The 22,466-nt window shown below is 41.7% G+C and overlaps 1 protein-coding gene across 1 annotated transcript in view; it reads right to left on the reverse strand.

Moving 5' to 3' along the window:
* The window catches only part of LOC147316047 (ankyrin-3-like), a 118,012-nt gene extending 96,449 nt beyond the window's left edge, over positions 1–21,563 (reverse strand). Inside the window, exons 1-2 of the mRNA XM_086259184.1 lie at positions 21,327–21,563; positions 20,735–21,164 (exon numbers count right to left, since the gene is read on the reverse strand). Of these exons, the coding sequence (XP_086115310.1) occupies positions 20,735–20,803 (69 nt within the window). The 5' untranslated portion in view covers positions 20,804–21,164; positions 21,327–21,563. The remainder of the gene's footprint in view (positions 1–20,734; positions 21,165–21,326) is intronic.
* Positions 21,564–22,466: the final 903 nt, after the last annotated feature.

Here is a 22,466-nt window from a genome sequence, read left to right on the forward strand (position 1 = left end):
GCCAGGGATCAAACCATCAACCTTTTGAATGGAAGCCAACCAGCAATACCCCCTGAGCTACAGCTGCTGCCAGTGTGCTATATGTGGATCAGATGTTTTTGGTCCAGAATACAAATTTACAACTGCAGACACACTTCTCATCAACAACATAAAGAGATAAAAATATGTATTACAATGATATTACACTATCAGATGAAACAATAACAAATATATCCCTAAAATTAAAAAAAATTGTTACAAATTAACAAAATGTGGAACACATCTATAGTTTTAGTGTATAGGTTTACACACAATTAACTTTTCTATGAGACATCTGTGCTTTTTGTGCAATTTGACAAGTTTGTAAAAGAACTACAAATTATACAGGAAGACAGTACAATACCATGAAAACTTTTGAAATTTTCTTAATATAACCTGGGATTGTGAACTCATAAAGAAAGGGAGAAGGGAAGAAGGCATTATTATATATATACTTTTAAATAATGAGGTAAAATGATGCAACCCAAACATAGATTTTTTTTGGAGCTGTACTTTATGTGCTGTTCTCTGTTATTTGGAGTCTGATCAAAGGCGAGCACAGTGCCTTCCTCTCATGTGAAGCGGCAGAAGCCACCAGCACCATATGTGTGTGCCCATCAGTGGGTCTACATGCCATATGCCTGAAAGTGCTGGTGTAATGCCTTCTCTGTGCCAATCATCTCACTGTCCGCTCAGCAATGGGAGTGTTCATTAGAGCAATCCTAGGGCGACTCTGCAAATGTACCTATACGCACATGCACGCACATACACATGTACAGGGCATGTCTAAATATCGTTTGCATGGCATCTGCGTGCAGTTTTGGATACTTCTATACGCAGGATTCTGTGCTGAAGTGGCAAAGATCAGGAGTGTGTTAAGCCCTGCGTGTTTGTGCAGGCGTAACCTCACCAGACCCTGTTACTGGAACTGCAGGAGTGTGTTTGTGCTGCCTTGTAACTCCCCGAGCTGCTAGGCAGTGGAATATCTTCCCCAGTGTCGAGTTTCCCTGTCATGATGGGATCATAGAGATGTCCCGAGAAGCGCTGTGCCTGGGGAGCCTCGCTCACTCTCACGCAGTACGCCGAACCCATATCAAAGTATCACCACACATACACACACAAACACACAAAGCAACCACCTGGAAAGAACTGGCGGACCTAGCAAACCCCAAAGTCTTGTCTTGCTGTGTGAGTGCACACAGGGCCAAGCACAGACAAATACATTTGCACACTCTGGTCCTGTTGCTTGTCTTTTCAAAAGAAAGGTCAACTACAACTTGAATGTTTACAGCCTTAAGTTACTGTATTTTTCCACCTTTGATATATTTACTGCAAATTACTAGTGTCCCAATAAAGAATTAAATACATAATAATAAAATAAACCAGAAATGAATCCAAGTGTATCTTGCAACGATGACGGTTTTGCAGTGATAATGAAACTGCAATGTCAATGCAGCTTTTCGATAGGTAGTATATACTCTTCAAGGCTATCAGACAGAGCCACCAGCATTTTCACTGTCACTGTTCTATTTAATTAGAGCTACTTTCTGGACATGTTTCTTATCAAAATATACACATGTAGGGTGAAAAGAGAAATAAAGTCTACTGGAACAAACTGGAAGTATGCCCAGACTTTCCAGTAGTACCCTCTGCCCTAGTAACAGCTAAGGCGTTTTATCACTTGCAGGCTTCATTTTCAGTCACTGGAAAGAAGAGGCTAACTCTAAGCCAGAGATGTTTGCTATCCAGACAGTAATGGAAATATAGCTCCCCTACACTCCTTGTATTAGTGATGCCAAAAGGTCGACACGCTGTCTGATATTGTATCTGGAAATTAGACAGCATGGAAAGGTTATGGACAGAGCTTATTGAAGTTTTAATTGGATGTAAATCAGCTAATTGTGTTTGCCAAGTGAAAGCCGAGCAGCAAACTCAGCACGTTACATGTGCAAGCATACTTAGCAGTACATACAACACAAACAAAGTCTACATCCAATCACCTCATCTTCCTCACACTTTAGCAATGATCACGATGCATAAACACACGCAAGCACTCCCTGGATGGTTGGGATCCTAAGGACGGGACAAGACAGAGGCAGTGTAAATGTCATGTCCTTTCACAAAGCATATGATAACGTTCACTTCTAACCAATCAACCAGAGCGCCAGGTTTCAATGTGGTTTCATTCATGTGGATCTGAAAGCAAGCATCATTTATCTCATCTTAGGTAGCTGAACACAAAACCAGTGTCATTCTGCGAGATGAGTCTTGTGCTGCCAACACAAAAGAGAGGCTATCATTCGCTCTATCACTGAAAGCAATAACGCACAAAGACGGGGAAAGAAAGGAAGACAGAAACGTATCAGCGTTCTCTCCCATAAGCCATAAAGCTGCAAAATCTTGCCAAGTCTGATAAGCAACATCCAACTCCGCTCTCTCCCCTACTCATTTCGCCCCACCCAACCCGTCCTCGCTGCTCCGACATGACAGCTGGGGCCCCAGTGCCACATCAGTGGAAATTTCCTGAACTGTCACTTCAGTAGATGGTCTGAGTGATTGCACAGTGTGGGGAGTGTTGCTGCAAAAACCATACACAGAGATACAATTCTCCCTCAGCCCATTGTCCCCAGTCCCCACACGATGGCTGTCACCTCAACTTCATGGCTTGCAAGCCAAATTTGTCTGGCCATGCGTGTATCTTTCTGTCTCAAAACCCCCACTGTGACTCGCTTCCCCCAACCCCCTTTATATTTTGTCCTCACCTTTTGGTTCCTATAGTCCAACCTGTCATAGTAGCTCAGTGTGGGTCCAGAATGAAAAGGTGATAGGTCAAAGGGGAAAATGGATCCTCTATCAATCTGTATCTTAAAGGTTAATAATATACTACAATAGGAAGCTGTGTTCAGTATAAATACTTCTGAAAACCGACTGTGTGTTGTTTAATTAAGAACAACAATAAAGCTGAAAATGTCAAGCTCCCGGTGGCACAGGAGACTTCACAGCACTCCAACTGATGCGATGTTTTAGCTTAGACTTTAAGAAGTATGCAAACTAATAATCCCAACATACTGCTGGGCAAAAATAAAGGACAAATAAAAGTAAAGGGAGACTATGACAATGCATTTTTACAAGGCTGTGGGCAAGATCCAAACTGAGTCATCCAACTAGCAGATAAATTGGTAAGCACTGTACTTCAATTAGTTAATCAACAGCTCTGTCAGCTCTGGTGTTAGACACGCTGTTGTTTGGTAAGTAGGCCAGCCTTCATGAAGACAATTACTGACATGTAGGTAAACACACAAACCCATGTGACTGTTATTAAACTCACCCTTCCAGCTCTGTGCATCTTCAGTTAATCCCTCTGCCTGACATTGCAAGTTCACCAGGTGCGAAAGAGGTGAAAGCAAATGGGAGGCTACGAAACGACCAGAGAGGGGACAGTAACAGCGCGAAGCTTTGCCCAACTCACTTGAGCGACAAGCGGCAGCAGGGGTTACAGGGAGTTAATCAGACAAATGCTAATCTAGTTAAGAGATCAACAAATGAGCTCCTCAGTGCTGAAAAGGAGGACACAAGCCCACAGACAATAGAACAGGTCAATGCCATTGTGCAAGAGAACAGAAAGGATAGAAAGTTATTGTCATAATTCAGATGAAAATGAGGGTCGAGTGTGCAGCAGTATCACTGAGCAGTGGGAATTTTCATTGGATTAATTGTTCAAGCAGCATCTTTGTCTCAGAGAATCCTATTTAAAGTCTGAACATGACAAATTGTGACTTAACAGTATAATATTTGCTAGTTTAGATGTTTTAAATCCTAAAAAATATCACTGTGGCCACTAAATATGGGGGTTAACCGAAACAATCACCCGTTCTTTCTAACAAGCATCGTCTAGTAATCATTTGCAAAGAAGCTGCGCACGAAGGGCTATTAAAGGTGAGAGGCAGTGGCTGGCAGCACGTATGACAAAGCCAGAGACCACAGAAGGGTTTCAGGATTCTCCACACCTCTTTTGGTCTCCATGGAAACAAGGAGCGAAACGTTCAGACACAAGGGAGCTGCGAAGAGACTGTCACAAGGAGAAAAACATGCGTCTGGAACATGCTACTGGAATTTCAGAGATTTTCACACCCACCAAAATCAAAGCGCTATTTATACGCTACAAATTCTGAGTAGAACATCTCAGTGTATACCTGGTGCCTCCTGCTGTTCTTGTTTGTCTGTAATTATGCCTTAAAAGCAAACATAGAGAACTCGGGCTTTTGCCTGGATAAAAAAATATGTCAGATGTAACAGCATCTGGCATATTTATCTACTTTAAGGCTGTGCCGCCTGCCATTATAATCCCGTTTTAAGCCTACAGAAATTTGTTTTAGAAAGATGCTTCACATTATAACCCACTTAAATACATTTTGGCCTTAATTACACATAGGCTGTCCTCATGACTGTTATAGCTCCCATAAAGAAACTGTTACACTTCGACAAAGAGCGTCTGTAAACTGCTATAAACACACAAAGACAGTGTTTATTAAACTTTGCAGCCACAAAAGCGAGAAATGGCTTGCTGTCAAGCAAATGCAAACAGTGGCTGTACTGTGACGTTCATTAAAAAAAAATTTGTAAGCAAGGAAATGACAGGCCATATATCTAAACCACACATTTTAGTTCAAATATTAGTGAATTTGAATCCATTTTGTGTTTTGTTTCATGTTTCATGCTGCTGTTATAGGGACACATGGAGATGAATGCTTTGCAGATGATAAAGTATCAGCAACTGACCCAGACAGTGAAGGTGAGCGAATGAGACAGCGACACAGAGAGCCAGAAAGAGCTCTTTCCTCAGCAACAGCAGGAAACGCCATCCTTTTAATCTGAACTGCACCATTGTTGTTAATGTTATTTCTTAGCATTTAGCAATGCAACATTAGAAGCTGTAGTATTACATGCTTGAGCCTATTGAAATCCAGATGGATTTTCTATAAGACACATTCGGTAACAAGCATATACCGGTCAGCAGCAACATTAAAACCATTATTCTTTGTTCCAGAAGAGCTGTGATCCTTTGTGGTGTGGACACAGGACTTATGAATGCATACTCTGTGGTATCTGGCATGGGAACATTTGCAGCTGATTCTGTGAATCTTTGGTGATGTGGTTCAGGATCTATACAGACCAGGCTCTGGACACCATATCAACAAATTGGGCACTTTGGGCACCTTGTCCTGCAGGGAGTGGCTGATGCTTAAGTTGGGGTATACACACACAGTCACACAGGGGTCCTTGTTAAAGTGTGGTCACATTTCTGTGACACCATTTTCAAGCTCAGACAGACAGATGATCCACAGTGATGGACCTATCTGCCTGCCTGTTACCACTGATCTGTCTGATTCACATTTTCTCTCCAACCTTATGTTGCTCACCTCATCTTCTGCCTCTGCCTTGCTATCCTTCCTGCCCAGAGACGTGGCTTATCAGCTGGCAGAGAATGACAAGAGCTTTGATGCCAAGACAGTGCGTCTGTCTGTGTGTGTGTTATTTGAGTTCTTAGTCAAAATTTCTACCTTGCTTCCGGTTTTCCCAGTTCATTCCAGCCCCTATGAACCAGCTGCAATAAACAAGCACACTGACAGAAATGGAGGAAACTGAAGAGGGAAGAGTGAGGAAACAGGTACAACAGGAGGTAGAAAGTGTGAGAAGAAAAGGAGGTCAGACAGCTGATAATGTTTTATTGCACCGAGTCAGAGTCAGAGAATGCATCAAGGTTGAAGGTTCTCCTTTGATCTGAGAGATGACAAATCATGGATGGGTGGGTGAACGGGCAGATGAATATTGATTAAAGCAGGCAAGATAATAAATGAACTGATTAAAAGTTCTATACAGAACTTACTGTTAAAATTTGGTCACTTAAAGCTTCTTCTGCTTGAAGATATCACAATAAAATGTCATAGTCTGCTCCTTGGATCTGCAAGGTTTAATCAAAAATCTTAGCCTTTTCTTTAGCAGCAAAACTAAAGCTTCCCAAACTGTTCAAAGACAAGTCAAGAGAGCCCAGGAGAATTCTCGAATTACCAATCAATTTCATTACACTTTCTGTCAGACAAACTGCTACTGGGTTTGCCCTTTTCACTTGCTAGCTGCATAATTCTTTTCATTCTCTCTGCCAAATGTACTAACACACACACACACACACACACACACACACACACACACACACACACACACACACACACACACACACACACACACACACACACACACACACACACACACACACACACACACACACACACACACACACACTCATCCTTTAATCATCTCTCTTAGAAATGTTGAGTTTGTGCAGTTCCTTTTTGAATGGCATACTCGAATACAGATTATCAGCATCTTGACAGCTCCAATTAGCCGCTATTGTAAGGTAAAGTATCACTGTTGAACACAGATCCTTCACCTTCTCCTGTCTTATCCCAGATGAAATTAGAGAAAATCCCTGCAAGCGAGATAAAACATCCCCAAAAGGATATAATATATCCAAAAGAGCCACAAGAAGGACATCTCTCTGTCTTGGTCTAAATTTTCTTTTTCTTTTTCTTTTTGGTGATTTATCATTTATTTCCTAGTGCTGATTTTCAAAGTGGAGCAGAAGTCATGTTAACTTTATTTGGCCCTGTCTACAGCACTGGCCGCCACATTTCTGCAGCACTTCCCAGTCACAGGCTTATATAGAATCAATGCTAATGCTGTCTCTATACTATTCTAACTGTGACTCTGCTGGTAAAGAAGACAATTAGCTGTCATATTCAGTTAGGAAATGATATTTTCTCTGAAATGTATTGGACGTTTTAGAACACCCTCTGTAGATGGTCTCATACTGGAGAATTACAGCGGTGCTAATCATTTGGATGGTGACATTTTGGGATTTAAAAAAAGACTTCCTGCAGCGTATTCTCATTGCCTACGGTAATACAGAGGATCAGCTGATATGATATGTTGATAATTAAAATCCGCAGCTTAAAATGTCTCTTTGGCCACACTTTTTGGGTAAGTAATACATTTTTAAAATTTTTTGCCATCTGGACGAATGAAGTAGGGCGCACAGGGAACCCTAGAGACTCGCTTCAGATGTCAGTTGCTTAAGAGGATGCGTCAAGCTTCATGTTTTACATACAGGGATGTAATCCAGCACTGTAAGTCAAGTTCCTGACTAGCTGATGACTGAGTCAAGCAAAAGAGCCTATAGATGGCAGGTGCGAGAACAACCACCCTACATGGCATGTCACACTGTGGAGGAGAGTCCTAATAAAGTCCTAATTCAGTCTGTGTCAGACATACCAGATGGTGCAATTAATGCATAGTAAATCGCACTGCACGATGTAAATATAAAGGAGAGACGCGTTAACTAACATCATAGATTTGCATCTCTTTGACCTTTGAAAACTTTGAAAAATAATTAAGCTTTGGTCACAGTGATGATACTTCTATATTTCCAAAATAATCAAACGAGGAAGAAGACCCCAAAATGGGGTAATGAAAAATGGGAATGGCAATTTTATTTATGTAGCACAGCTGATTACAAGTACCCTCATTGTACTTAAATTATATAAAAGATGCCTAGTGTTGGTTTTGTATCTAGCTGTATTATAATCTGTCTTTTCCATGTTGCATTTTTATTATTGGGCCTTAACAGCCATAAGTAGACTGTTTTTTGATTTAAGGTTTCTAAGGCAGGCTGTCTCCAAATCAGCCATCTGTGCATAAAATACAGACTAAGAGCACTATGACCCACCACCAAAGATTTCAGCTTTTTCTACAAATTGATTCCTCTTTTAGCATCCTGCTACATTTTGATGGTCGGCATTGATACAGTTTTACCAGAAAATAAAGTAACATCTTCTACAAATATGAAAGCGTCACTGCTTTCGTACACTAAGGAAAGTCCCACCTAATTATGCCTTTTTTTATTTGATTTTAAACCTAACCCACTTCTTTCTCCTCCTACGTGTTACAAAGTAGATTTACTGTACACTGAAGTTCAGTTTCTTCTTGGGCCAGTTATATTTTTAGTGAAGCACTACTTCTGGTTAAGTTAGCTTAAAGAAAGGTGCATTGGCAAATAAAGTATATATAAAACCTAAAAGAGAGATTTGTGTCTACATAAAGCCCAGAACTTGAAGCAGAAGTAAAATAGCGTTGAATGTTAAGTGAATGATCCTGGATTGCATGTTTGCGTTAAATTTGGATTTGTGTATGTTAAGAATGGTGTCAGTTACCAGAGACAAAGGCTTTAGTGACAAACTCCTTCCTCTACAGAAAAAAAACACGTTGTGTCTTTCACACATCCCTGTAAACAAGAAACACACAGACACACACAATCCATAATGATTCTCCACAGTCACAGCCATTGTGGAACATAGGTCTTACCAGACTTACTCAGTCCCTTACTGTCCTGGCCAGCGAGGAGGATGTCTCCATTGTTTAATGACAGTGAGGCAGGAAATGGTTCCTTTTCTTCCCTTACAACTCCATTACTGTGTATGGGTGTGCGGTACTGTACTGAGCTGACAAGACTTCATCATTTGAGTAATTTTGACTCAGTTTTTTTGGGCCCTGATCTCGTCTTCCCACTCGCTTTTACATAACACCCTCCTCTGTGACTGCATCAAAGAAGGCAGTGATTTTTAGAAAGGTACTACGTTTTTAAGATTCAGGTACACATAATGGATCCATTGTCATTTCTAAACAAGACTTTAATTTCTACATCTATTGTCCTTCAAACATTTTTTTTCTGTTTATGCAGGTAATATTAAACAGTGGGGGATGCCCTCACTGTTTCCTTTCATACTTCACTTGAGCTGGGTAATTGATGATGGATGAAGCAATCATAAGAAATCCCCAGCTGGTAAATTACGACTTGGCTTATTCTCTGTGGGTAAACTAGGCCATCTGGGATGAGCTATAACTATGAAAGGATACTGGTCTACACTGGGCTAGACAGCAAGGAGATCTCAGCAGTGATTTATTCATGACGGAGCCCTCCTCTCCACTCCCTACTCCCTCAGCATCCTCTTTCCCTCACATCATCCTCACATTCTTAGTCTGTATCTTCACCATACTGTCCACTTTCCTCCTCCCCTCCCTTCATTTACTGCCTACTTAAATGAATCACATTAAATCAATGAGAGACAGGGGCAATTCATTTTCACTCCCTGTGCATGGATATGGAAAGAGGCTATTTCAGTGGGATCATCACATCAAACTGATGGATTTAAAATATGTACATATATATGTTCAATTTTTTTTCAAAACTGATTTTCCCAAAAAAAATTAAAAGAAAAAGAAAGAAAGAGTTGTAGGAAATAACTTTAAAGGAAAAGTGTGACATTTTATGCTCATTTAGTTATCAATGTGCTACAGCGGTCCCCAACCCCCGGGCTTCGGACCGTTACTGGTCCGTGAGTCGTTTGGTACCAGGCCGCGAGAGTTGAGGCTCAGGTGTGAAATGTATGGTTTTCAGCGTTATTTTGTTAGCGTTTTTATCGTTAACTCGGCTTTCCTGGGTCTTTTCACGTGTGTTATGAATAAATCTTCTTTTTTTCGGTACCGGTACTAGTTTTATTTTGTTGTATTTATCCGCGACACCTTAAAGGCCGGTCCGTGAAAATATTGTCGGGCATAAACCGGTCCGTGGCGCAAAAAAGGTTGGGGACCACTGCTCTACATGACCAGAAATTCATTGAGTTTCACCTGCAGCTTTGCTTATATTTGTACAAATCCATCCCAGTTAGGGCTAGCTCCTGGTGATAGCTTCCTAATTACTGAATACAATAATGGTTTCCATCTGGGGATAAAAAATATTCACAAGAAAACATATATTTCCTACCAATATCTTGCACATGCTGTAATAACAGCAATAATTAAAAAAAAGTATTCTTCTTGAGCTTTAATTATGACTTTTTCTGTATTATGTTATTACAACAGTTCTTATTTCCACAGCCTAACTGAGAACCAGGATTAAATGTATTCTTCCAATGGCACCTTTCCGAAAAGGTTCATGAGATTAATCTTTATGGGTTTTGTTTTATCGAGCTTGCAGACAAACAGCACTGACACATATTCCCCAGCCTCAGCTCTCACCTTGGAGGAGGAATAATGTATGTGCATCATTATTATTGTGATGTGGCAGCAAATGACAAAATGATCTCTGTAGCGCTTCATGTAAGATGTCGATGGTTGTTGTTCTGGTTATTCCACTAACAAATAAATGCACACACACACAAAGATCTACACAGGCAGGTCGAAAGGGTATCTCATTAGCAGACTCACACCCTCACAGCTGGAGGTTGTCACATTGTGTGTGTGCTGACACTGACCACAGGGCAGGAGAAACCCTGTCACTGTTAGCAATAAACAACTCACCCATCAACCTTCTGCAACCACTGGGGCAACAAACACACAAAGCAATACTGAAAGGTATAAAAATCACGTGTTATCACTGTACGACTCCCACGTGCTTCATCAAAGCCTTAGGCAATGATACTTTTAGTGCCTCAGCTTACTGCAAGTCAGGTAAACACATTTCAGCTACTGTATGTTTATACAACAATGACAACTGTGTCTAGAAGGCACTTTTCACTGTGGCTATAATCAATGCCCAATTTCAAAATCTATAATTTCCTCTCTCTTCCAGGTAACCATCCATTTTAAAGCGATGCCTTGCAGGGGAGAAAACTGAAATTTAAAGCATACCCAGAGAAGAAAACACCTCACATTAAATAGAGAAAGAAAGCGAAGCTTTTAAGGCACTCTGATATACTTGTCAGTGTGCATAGCAGCAATAGTTTGAACCCAACTTTCTGACAAAGTTCTTGATGTCAGGAATTGTTGTTTGGCAGTTATCAGGAAGCTATTATCGCCTTCAGTCAATTCATTATTAAAGGTTCATGCAAATCATCTGACAGTACTTTCAAAAATGTGGCGATGATAGCCTTCAGCCATCATACAGACTTGATGGCTTGGAAGAAAATATGAGACACGCCCAATGGCACGCAGCTTTTTAATGTAATGGGCCTTTGCCTCACGGCTGTTTGTAAAAAACGGCAATAACATCTTAGGAGGTGTGTTTTTGTGAGTGTTTTGGAATGTGGCGAAGCGCATATAACCATTGCCGGCTTCTCGTTAAAGTCACTGATGTGGAAAATTTATGATGCAATGGATGGATGCAGTAAGAGATACACTGAAGGCTGTCAGCGTAACAATTTTCTCATTATTAATAACTTAATAATGTCTGTTTGCATCAGCAAAAGATTAGATCACAAAATCCAAAGTCAAAAGGAAAAGTCCAAAAAGAAATGGTCAAAAGCTGAGCCAGACTAATAAAAAAAGAAAAAACAGGCATTTGCTGCATCCCTTAAGCACAGAACATCAGCAACTCAAAATAAGATTGGTCTGTTCTTCAACAGACCAATAACTGAGTTATCAATAAAAATATGTAGCCAATTCCATGTGTCTGACCCCTCAGCTCTATAGCAGTATGAGAAACAGAGAGCAGAAGGCAGAGTTGGAGAATAGATGAGGTTAACATTTTTGTTCCTGCACTGAAAGCTGACAAATGTCACAGTTTTACTACAGAAGAGAGGGGATGATTTCTTGGGTTACATAATACTGTAAAAGAGAAAACTCTGTGGCGCCATCTCTGTCACTGAAGCCCCTGGAAATGTAGATCTCATACATGCCTGTAGGTGTTTATTTTAGGTGTACATGTGTACATCCGCTTATAAACATTTATAACCCCGTGCACTTCTCCTACAGGTTCCTTCCTTTGCTCAACATCACAGAATTCCCTTTTGGTTTCACCTGTCGTGAATCTCTAGGCCTCACTCTTTTTTAAAAATGTCATTTTCCTGATCCTCTACTGCCTCTCATTCTGCATATTCTTCCACCTTCTCTGTTTCTGTCTGCCTAATCTTGCCTTCCAATGCTATCGAGCCGTCTGGCTCAGGTGGTGTTGCTTTGGGCTCACATTTTGCTGCTGTCAATCCTGACCTGAAATCTAAAAATGGGCGCATTTAACATGGTCTCTCTCCCCCCAGTTGGCATACCTCAGTCCACCCCCGCACCTCCTCCCTATGCCGATCCAAGAGCCCACCAGACAGCATGGGAAAACCATAAAATTATGAATAAGGGAATTGTAGCATTATGGAATCCCCACTGAAGGCTGATGAAAATCCCACTGCTCCTGCAAAATTTACCACCAGAGGTTTAATGACAAATGTTATTCAACATTTCATTGACCCTGAAAAGAAAATTACTGTTTCTCAGCAGGATGGGTGCTTGACAAGAAGTCCAGAACAATGGCTCACTATTTTAAGTAAATTAAACCTTTCAAGGCAACATGTTATCTCACTATGATTCTGATTAATTTCAACAAAGCTCTTTTCTCAGACCCAGAAAAACCACGTCACCTTAATATTCAGAAAGTCAACAGTGACATGAAGTGTGAGGCACATTCTCACTTTAAAGGAAACCAAAATCTTTTCTTAACCTCAAACAAAGTGTGTTTGCTCACTAATCATAAGCACCGAAGGACTCAGGCTGTGAACTCCCGAGGGAAAGTGTTGCACTTTCTGCACTCGCCATCCCTCTCAGCCGCCTCTTTTCAACTTTGATGCGGTACAGGACATTGCACTTTGCTCCTAGAATAAAATGCATCATAATTGAGCCAGCAATTATATATCTATCAAAGAGTAACAAAACAACCAGCAACATTTATAGAAGCCAGAATAGCCTAAAACTTGCTACTAAAAACACTAATGCTACACCATGAAAATCATCTGTAATAACACAGAAAGAAGTCTAGACGTCTCTCTCACCTGGATTTCCAAACAGCTTAGCATGAATAGTGCTAAACTGGCAATCTGCTCTACATTTGAAAACACAGCCTCTGTTTTGTGGCTATCTGTCAGACATTTGAATTTCAGTGGAAGCCAGATCCTGCTGTTAAGTGCAACTTCAAGCAGAGAGACAGCAGAAGGGTCCTGGCACATGACAGTTTTAAGAGAGTCTGCAGCTATCTGCTCACATTTCCCTTTTCATTTCCTTTACCTATTTTATTCACCAGCAAGCTGTCATTTTCCATCCCACGGAGGAAGCATGGGTGAGCCATCTGGCTTGCCTCCACTGTGGATGTATTCCTGATCCTAGAATACATCATCCGATTTAAATAAACAACACCTGAGAACCAAAGGAACGGAGAGGTACGCAGACCCCTACTTCTCCCGTTTCATTAAATTGTGTTTAATAAGTCCTTTCACTTACAAACACTGTACTGTAACTGTCAACGGCACCGTCCAGGTCACGGTGGGGCCACTGCTCTGAAATCTGAAACTAAAATCTGTTTGCACCCACGACAGCTTGCTATGCGAATAAACACAATCAGTCTGCACATCAAATAATAAACAGGAATTTACATCACATGACACTTTTCCCTGCTGCTTCACTGTGGGAATTAGTGTGGGAATAGTGTGATCTTTGTCAGTCGTTATTCCCTGCATCATGACCAAAACCCTATTAACAACTCATACATCAGTTTCGGTAGTGCAATTTTTTTTCTGTGCAGAACAATTAACAACCAGAGAATCTGTGACTCACGTCTTTTGAATATGGACTAAAAATAAAGTCGAGGGACTTTAATCTGTTTTCATTCAGTGCCATAGTAAAAACCACTGATGTCAAATAACTGAGAAAAAAGGTGGGAGAATGAAGCGGTCACTACAGGGTCGGCAGACAATACCGTGAGCATAAACCACTGTTATTGCTTTTGGTATGGAACAAAAGCTTTTGTTATCCCGTGCTGTTGCATTTAACAGTTGCCATGGCAACACTGGGCCAGGAGAGGCTTAAGGAGGATCCCGAACTTGATAAAAGAGGTGTCTAAATCTGACAGTGAAACTCTGCATTCAACCATCTTTTTCCTCTGCTGTTTTCCACGACTGACTCGTATTGTGGAGCCTTTTGAAGGAGACAGAAAAGACGGGAAAGAGGAATGGAAGGAGCACAACTGAGTAAGATGTAAAGAGCCTTCCGGACGGAGCTGTGGGGAACGGAATTGGCTCCGGAGTTCAGGGAACTGTGACTGCCAGCAGAGGAAAATACCAGTAGAGTGGATATGAAAACATGTATTATTGCACTGTCTACGTCTGAAAGCAACTGCAGTCTGGGTCACCAAGCAGCCCAGGTTCAAAATGTTGGGTGTTTTTACATTCAAATTTTGCTGCAAGTCATTATTTTTGCTGTCTTTTGATTAAAAGCACACCCCAAAGAATATTCAGAGATCTGAAGTTTAATTTTCTGACTAAGGGCTGGTTGTTTTTTAATAATTACAGCCAGGTTTTCACATGTGTGTAATAAGAAGCGCTCCGATATGAGATTACAGCACAACACGGGCTCTTGCTATTTCTTGCGGGAAGAGAAACTCTTTTAAAATTGCACTGAGCACTCACTGATATTGATTCACTCTCGCTGACAGACGTAAAAAAAATAAAATAACGAGGGCATTTTTTCAAATTGCTTGCTTTTGTTGATGGAGGAGGGGTGATGAGAGAGGTTTGTGTGGGGGACGGATACACAGAGTGAAAAGTGGCAAGCTCTTGTAAGTCCCTTTTTTGTTAATTGGGTCTGGTTCAGCAGCCTTGCTACCTGGCCAAGGCCATCTGTATCCGTAGTCTGTGTGTGTGTGCTGTTTTTGCATGTACTTAGGTCAGTTTAAGCATTTCTTTGACACTGACAGCTGCCTCAGAAAGCTGACTTATGATTATGTGATTAAAACTGTAGTCATACAACTGGTCAGCCTTTTAAACAGTCAGTGACTCAACCAAATAAACAGCAAATCACATATTTATGCTGGATTCATAAGGGCTAAGCTATGCTAAACTTTGTTCAGCTTGTTAATCGTGGTTAAAGACAAAGATAGATTCCAATAGGCCAGATCTGAAGTTATAACAGGTGAGGAGATGACAACAAACATTAAATCATTTAAAAAAGGGGGGTAATGAAAAAAGTCTTCCTGAACGTCTCTATTTAAACGCATATTCTCACCTTCACCCACCTGTGCCATCGCTGTAATGTGGGCGCGATTGTTTTGCTTTCCTTATGCTTAAGAATATATTTTTCACATCTACTTGAGACAGTGGAAAACTGTGGTGGTAGACACTTTGTGAAGCTTGATTATTGGACAACTACTCCTGATATAACATAATACCCTTTCAAACCTCCGGCGAAGCAGTTTGGGGATTAAGGGAGTGCTCCAGAACAATGGACTGACAGAGGAGCATGCCTCCTCCGTACTTCCTTATCCCTTTCCTTTCCATCTTTTCCTCTGTCACTCCATCTGCTCACACCTCACTCTCACTTCTATTTCACCATCTCCTCTATCCTCAATAGCTGCCCTCTTTCATGGTTTTGCTCTCTTTTCCTCCACATCCTTTTCTTCTTCCCTCAATGGAAACAGAGGACCAGAGACAGCACATCTGAAAGTGATGGAACTCTGACAGGCTGATCCCACTGTCCTCTCCCCAGGGCGCACAGCTGTGGCCGGGCTCTGTGACGCCTACCTAACCAAACACACATTCACACAGAAATGGTAGGAATACACCCACCTACACACATGCATGCATACATTTATAAAGCTACCGAGGGACCACACATGCGCACACCTCCACAGTCCAACAGCACGTGTGTTTGTGTGTGTGTGGTTTTATATATAAGTCATCACATTTCTATGCTGCACCTAGAATATACAGCAAAAGCAAGGAATGCCAAGGAGGTGAAGTGATGAAGAACCTCATGTTTTTTGGCCCAATACCAATATCAATATTCAGGTTCAGTAGATTTTTCTTGGGTTTTCTGTGTGTGCGCCACTGAAAAACCTTTTGGAACAAACATAATACTTCAGCGAAACTGAATATAATTCAACATTCAGTCTTAGCTATATTTTTGATATGCAAGTCATTTTGGCATTGGCTGTTTTGTGATTAATAAAATGCTAGTAGGCAGTAAATTATCTCTGTTAGAATGAACTCCAGTGTCACGTCTTTTCAGTATTTTTCTATTCATACCATCCAAAAGCCAAATTCTGACCCTAAACATTCAGTTTAGGGTCTAATTATGTGTGACAGAAACAGCAAATCTTCCCATAGGTGCAGAGCAGGGAAAGGACAATCATTGGCTTTTTGTTTAGATATGACTAAGTGACTAATTCATAATCCAAAAATGAACCAGCTCACCTCTATTTACAGAAGCATTATACAGTATTTACTTGTATTTCCTCTAAATTTTCACCACATACTTTCTCCCAAACCCACGAAGCATAACCTTCACCTCTTTAAGGATTTTATCTGTGCCAAGTCCATTAGTGTAATCTGAAAAACAAAAGCAGCACTTTGTTTGCTCTCCGTTAGTCTCCCCACACACACACACACACACACACACACACACACACACACACACACACACACACACACACACACACACACACACACACACACGCGCTTCACATCTTCCATCAGCACATTCACCAGTGCTCTGCTGTTATCTGGGGGATGTGATGTGCAATTTCTCTTTGAAGGCACTGTCACAGAACGGCTTATTTCACCAGTCCTCCAGACGCGGGGCTCTCTGTCTCTGGCAGGGTTTTTCCATCCAAGACAAAGAACAGAGCTGCCCGAGCTTTGCTGCCTGGCCGACTGGCTGTCTCATTAGAAACAAGACAACAGAGGCGAGACAAAAGGGGGATGTTTGCAGCCCAGTGCAAAGTGGAAGGATGGTAGAAATTGAGCTGAAGTCATCATTACTTTTTCTATATCACAACGAAAGCTTCAGCTACAGCCCTAAAAGCTTTCATTTCAAAAAGATATAGCAACAAGTGAATGAACTCTTACTGCCACTTGTGGTTGCGTTGTGAGAATGAAATACACAGCGAGGAGCAGAGACAGAATATACTGACAGTGGGGAAATTTGATCAACAGCAGCGGCTTGTTTGTGACAAAATTTTGTGTTTCGGTGATACCGATACCTTCTCAGCTGTCTCCACTTGTCAGCATGTTGGACTGTCAGAAGCTTTGACAGGAGCAGCTCTCCTTAGGTTTTTTCTGACAGAAACACCATGGATCCTTACACAATCATCAGGAAGTGTAAACACAGAGTACATCTTGCAGTTAAGGCAGTTTATTTTTGGATGGTATAACCCCATACTGTGGTGCTTCTTCAGTTCAGCGTGAACATTTCTTATGTAATGTTATGTTTACTTTTCTGAGGAGATTTATATGGAGAAGCCACTGCTGTGGGCAAAATGCACAGATATCCTTAGCACCCCTGCTTTAATTCATAAACTGCAAAACATCTGAATTTTAACTGCGAACCACACCAGTTCCTTAAGTAACCTGTACAAAGTCTGTGCCTAAAAAATCTGATTAAAAATGGTATTTTCATCATTTTCTTTCTTTCTTTTTTTAATTTTATTGAGTTTAGTTTTAGTTTTTTTAGGATTCTGAAAGGGACATACTTCTATATAAGAACTCTGGGGTCTTTTTTATCTCACAGCAAATCTTTCTTCCTTATTTCCTGCATAAGAAAATCCTTCTATGTGTAGTTTAAGCAGCTAAACTAACTACACGATAACTCAACACAGCGCTTCAAACCAGATGTCCAATTACGAGCGTGTGCGTGCACATGTGCACGCCCGCCGTGCGCGCATACACCCAGCAGCTTCCTTGTGCTGGAAATGTTTGCCACTGAATTCCTTTTAATACTGTGTGTGCTTATGTTATGTAAACCTCATTATCTCTATCACTACATCGAATTCTTATCATTAAGCCTCTCTGAGATCATAGAGCACTTGGAGGAACATCAAAGTGCTACACTAACATGCTGACAAATATTCAGCGCACACACCAGACATGCTACACTTAAACACACACCCACATACACCCAGATAAGTAAAAACAATCAGGGGGGAAAAAGCCCCTAAACACCACACTGAATCTGGGGTTGATTCACGACTCCTGTCATAATCAGTATAAGTCGGGGGACCTTGAGTCAAAAGATGTTTGATTGTATCCTTGAGCTTCACCCGTCACAGCAGCTGCCTCATGAAAAAAAAATTCTGTTCTGGCCACCAAGTTCACCAGTCCACCCCCTCTTCACTCACTCTCCTCGCTCCTCTCCCTCTGCTCTCACCCTCGACATCTTTTGCTTAGAAGAGAGACTGGTTGCCATGGCTACAATCATTAACACATCTGGCATATTTATCTGGCGTTCGCATGCTCACGCAGAGAAACGCACAGCCAACGAACACACACTTGCACACGTGCTCGCAGAACGACTAAACAGCATACATATGTAAAAAGCATTAATATGCATTCTTCTTTTGGTGTGCAGTTTTCAGCTGCATGGCTGCAGTCTGGAGCTTGTGTGAGAGAGATAATGGACTGAGTCTTGTTGGGGAAAATATGTCAACAGAGAACTTAAGGCCTCGCTCATAATCCTATTGGTGAATTTAACCAAACGCGCTTTATCTTAATCCGTTGTGAAATGGAGTTGGAGATGGAGACTCATATTTATATTTGCATATTCCAAACTGATATTTACGATTTTGCTTAAAATCACAATTTCTCCGTGTGAAGAAGAAGAGTGTAGCCCATCATGTATTTGTGAGGCTCATTTGAATAACTGATATTCTTGAACTTATTCAGCTGAGACACAGTTTCTATGTAATATAAATGATGTATTCTGTATGTATCTGGTGATATTAAAAGCAAAACCCTCATTTGCAACATTACTGATGATAGTGATCCTCTTGCCCTCCAGAAAATGTCATGGGAGGGTGTTTGACAATATAATCACTAATGTTTCCTTAGACCTTGTGGCACACTACTGAGACACAACATTTAACTATTTGCCTAATATTTTGTATCTTCTCTTTTTGCCACCAAAGCAGCTTTGATGTGCTAGGACATCAACATGTTCGAACATGTAGTGTCTGACCCCCAGACACAGGAAGCAGGTACTTTGGGTCCTGGTGGGGCCTCCATAGACATGGCCTGTTCCAGCACATCCGGTTGATGTTTAATTGGATTGGAATCTGAAGTTTGAAGGCCAGGTCAAAGCCTTGGGCTCCTGTTGTGTTTCTCCAGCCGATCCTCAACAGTTTTTGCAGTGTGGTGGGGCAGAGTCTCCTGTTGAGGCAGGCCACTGCCGTCAGGGAATGCCATTGCCATTGGCAGGGGGATGGGGAGTCGGGTGGTCTTGTGATACTGTCAAATTAACATCTGCATGAATGCTAGGCCTCATCTTTCCCAGCAGAATGTAACGTTTTGCTTCCATAAGAACGAATAGAATTATCATTTTAGCCCTCGTGAAGATGTATTACCATATGTAATTCAAATTTGTAACCATTAAACCATACACGATTTTATAGATAAATGCCATTTCTCTACATTCAACACTACTGTATTTACTGAAGTCTGCAATTTGAAAATTGTGTCTCTCGCTATTCATGAGTAGCCAGACTGACAGCTTTACCACTGAGGGTGGTACATATTACAGCAGCTATAAATTATTTAATGAGAAGCACAGAATACATTTCTTCTCAACAACAGGCACGCTCACTGTGTAAAACGTATAGCTAAAATCTGCTGTAGCTCTTCTCTGTTACATCCCTGATCTTGGGGGCTACCTCAGATCTTGTATTAGCTCTGAAGCAGCTCAAACAATCTGGAAAACAATTTGTGTGTTTGGTGCCCCGAAGTGTGTATTCTGCACTGATCACTTGCTTTCAGTGCCAGAACATATTCATCATAGGCTACTAACATTAACACACCAGCATGGGAAGCAAAGAAGAGAGAAGTGTTTTAATAATGGTTCCACCACCAACAGACACACTGAAGATATTTAACTGCCAACCACAAGCGGAAAATCAAAGATAAGTATACACATGTGCGCAAACAAACTTACCGACATTTCATAAGTCACGACCTGTTTCTGTGGTGAACACCTTCAATCAAAAACCATAATAGCTACTTCAGCGGATCATAACAGGATGACTACGTAGATGTCTCTCAGATAAACACACATTCACACGGTAACACAAAGACACGCACATACACAGCTGTGAAGGAGTTTGGCTTTACGACAGATGCCTGTGCAATCCGTGCATTATACTGCCCCCACCCTAACCCCTGAGGACATCCCCTTTCTTCCATAACACACATTCTCTCTGCACTTTACATACAACTGTTTCCTCAGCCACAGCAAAACAACCAGACAGACCAGTTGCAACGTCAGGGTTATAACCAATGACTGACAGGCGCATTTCAGTTGGCTTTGGAAGCATTCCAGGTAAGGCTAAACAAACATTTCTCTCTCGTGACAGAGTCGTAGACAGTAGAAAAATAAATAAATCTGTGAGCACTTCATGGGAGAATTAACATAATATTCAGTCTTAAACATCTGAAAAAATCTGCTCTAGAAAAAAGATCGTTTTCAACAACGTGGTTAGACACACCTTTACTTTCCGTTTGCAATTGGTTCATGAACCTCACCCATAATCTCACCTCATCCAACCACCTTTTACTTCCACATGAAAAATCACTAGCTAAGCCTAAAGCAAATGATCCAGTGACAAGCCAGGCACACCAAGACAAAGAAACCGCTTCCTCTCTCATACCTTTTTGCCTTTCTTCTTGCGATGGGCTCCTTTCCCGCCGCCTGCTTTCTCCTTAGCTTCCTCACTCATATTCAGAGATCTCCCACTGTTCTTCCCCTCTCTTCACTTTTTTTAATCCAGCATGTAGGAGCTCATGGAGTAGAGTGGCAGCAGCTGCTGTCTTCACTGCTTAAACGCTGCCACAGAAATGTCCATTTAGAAGCAGTGAAAGAAGGACTGTTCCATGCAAAGTGGGAGTGTGCGTGAAGCGAGGAGAGACTGGGAGGACTGTGCTGATGCTCACTCCCTCCTCCTCCCCCCCCTCTTCTTCTTCTCTCCTCTTCCTCTCCACGTTCACAAACACTCGCACACACTTGCAAGCACGTTCACTGAGGTCCACTCCCACTTGCTGCCTTCTCTGTGCGCAATTGGCGACTCTCTCCAACGCGCTCTGAGGCAGGGTGTGGAGGCAGGAGGAAAGTGGAGAAATAGAGATGGAGAAGGAAGATGAAGAGGTGGAGGATGTTGATATATGTGATGCAAGAAGAAAGAAAAGATAGATAGAGAAGTAGACTGAAGGAGTGTATTCCTGACTTGGTGTCGTGCTGCCTACCTGAGCGTGGAGTCTAGAGGCACACTTTCAGAAAGAGGCAAAGACACACAAAAATGCTACATGGGAAGAGAGACAGAAAAAGAAAAGACAAAAAAACAGTGATTAAGGCGTAAAGTAGGAGAAAGACGAGAGTAAAAAAAGTGTGAGAAAGAGAGAGAGAGCAATAGGTTGAAAAGGGGGTGTGATCCACTTCACTCTGCCGGCTGGATGATCTCTGCTGTCGCTCCCTGCCCAGACGTTGTAATATGAAATGAGATTCTCCTCGAACAGGCCAGCAGAGAGACGGGGAGAGAGAGAGAGAGAGGGAGAAAGAAATAGGGTGGAAGAGAGAGAGGATCATTAACACGATGCATCAGGTCCTTCCAGAAAAGGAAGTCTCCCACTAGCCTTTGCCAACAGGATCAGCTTACTGGAAACTGGAACAGAACAGAACTGTACCAAGCCCTGACTGTCTGACAGACTGACTGGTTGAGTTAAGGTGTGCGCATAAAAATGTGTGCACGAGACAGGAAAAACAAGTATACAGATATGCACGCAAGCTTGACATAATCCAAAAAATATTCAACCAGTAACCACTGAAATATCCGTGTAACGATTCGGCATAGACAGACTTCAAAAAGACATGAAGACCACGCCTTTTTCGGCTTCAACAAGCTACAGCGCTCCACCAATGAAGCATCCAGCTAATGAGGCAGGGGGAGAGAAAGTGAATCACAGAAAAGGGGAGAAAATGGGAACAAAAAACCCTGGGTGTCACAGAATGAGAGATCAGAAGGAGGGGTGGGGTGAGTGGAGGGTGAGACGCAGAGAGGAGAGAGAAACTGACAGTGGGAAATGAGGAAGGTAGGGAGGGTGAAAAAACAATGTGATATCAGAGGAACAGTGAAACCAGGGAGGCATAGAAAGAATGAAAGAACAAATGAAAAAGCAAATGAGCAGCCGACAGAGGCACAGAGAGGCAGGGATTGCTACGATTGCCCCCTAAACAACAGGTTCTTTATTCTGGGGTGTATATTGCTGTTAACCAGCTCTTTCTCTCTCCTGTTCCTGACAAGCACAATCACGCTGTTCACCAACAGTGAAACCATGTAAAAACATGACTCAGTTGAAAACACACACACACACACACACACACACACA

This window comes from Aulonocara sp. 'chitande type north' Nkhata Bay, linkage group LG13 (assembly GCF_057382095.1).
Source record: "Aulonocara sp. 'chitande type north' Nkhata Bay isolate Kocher_YH1m ecotype deep benthic linkage group LG13, A_spYH_male_GT1.1, whole genome shotgun sequence".
Classification (NCBI taxonomy): domain Eukaryota; kingdom Metazoa; phylum Chordata; class Actinopteri; order Cichliformes; family Cichlidae; genus Aulonocara; species Aulonocara sp. 'chitande type north' Nkhata Bay.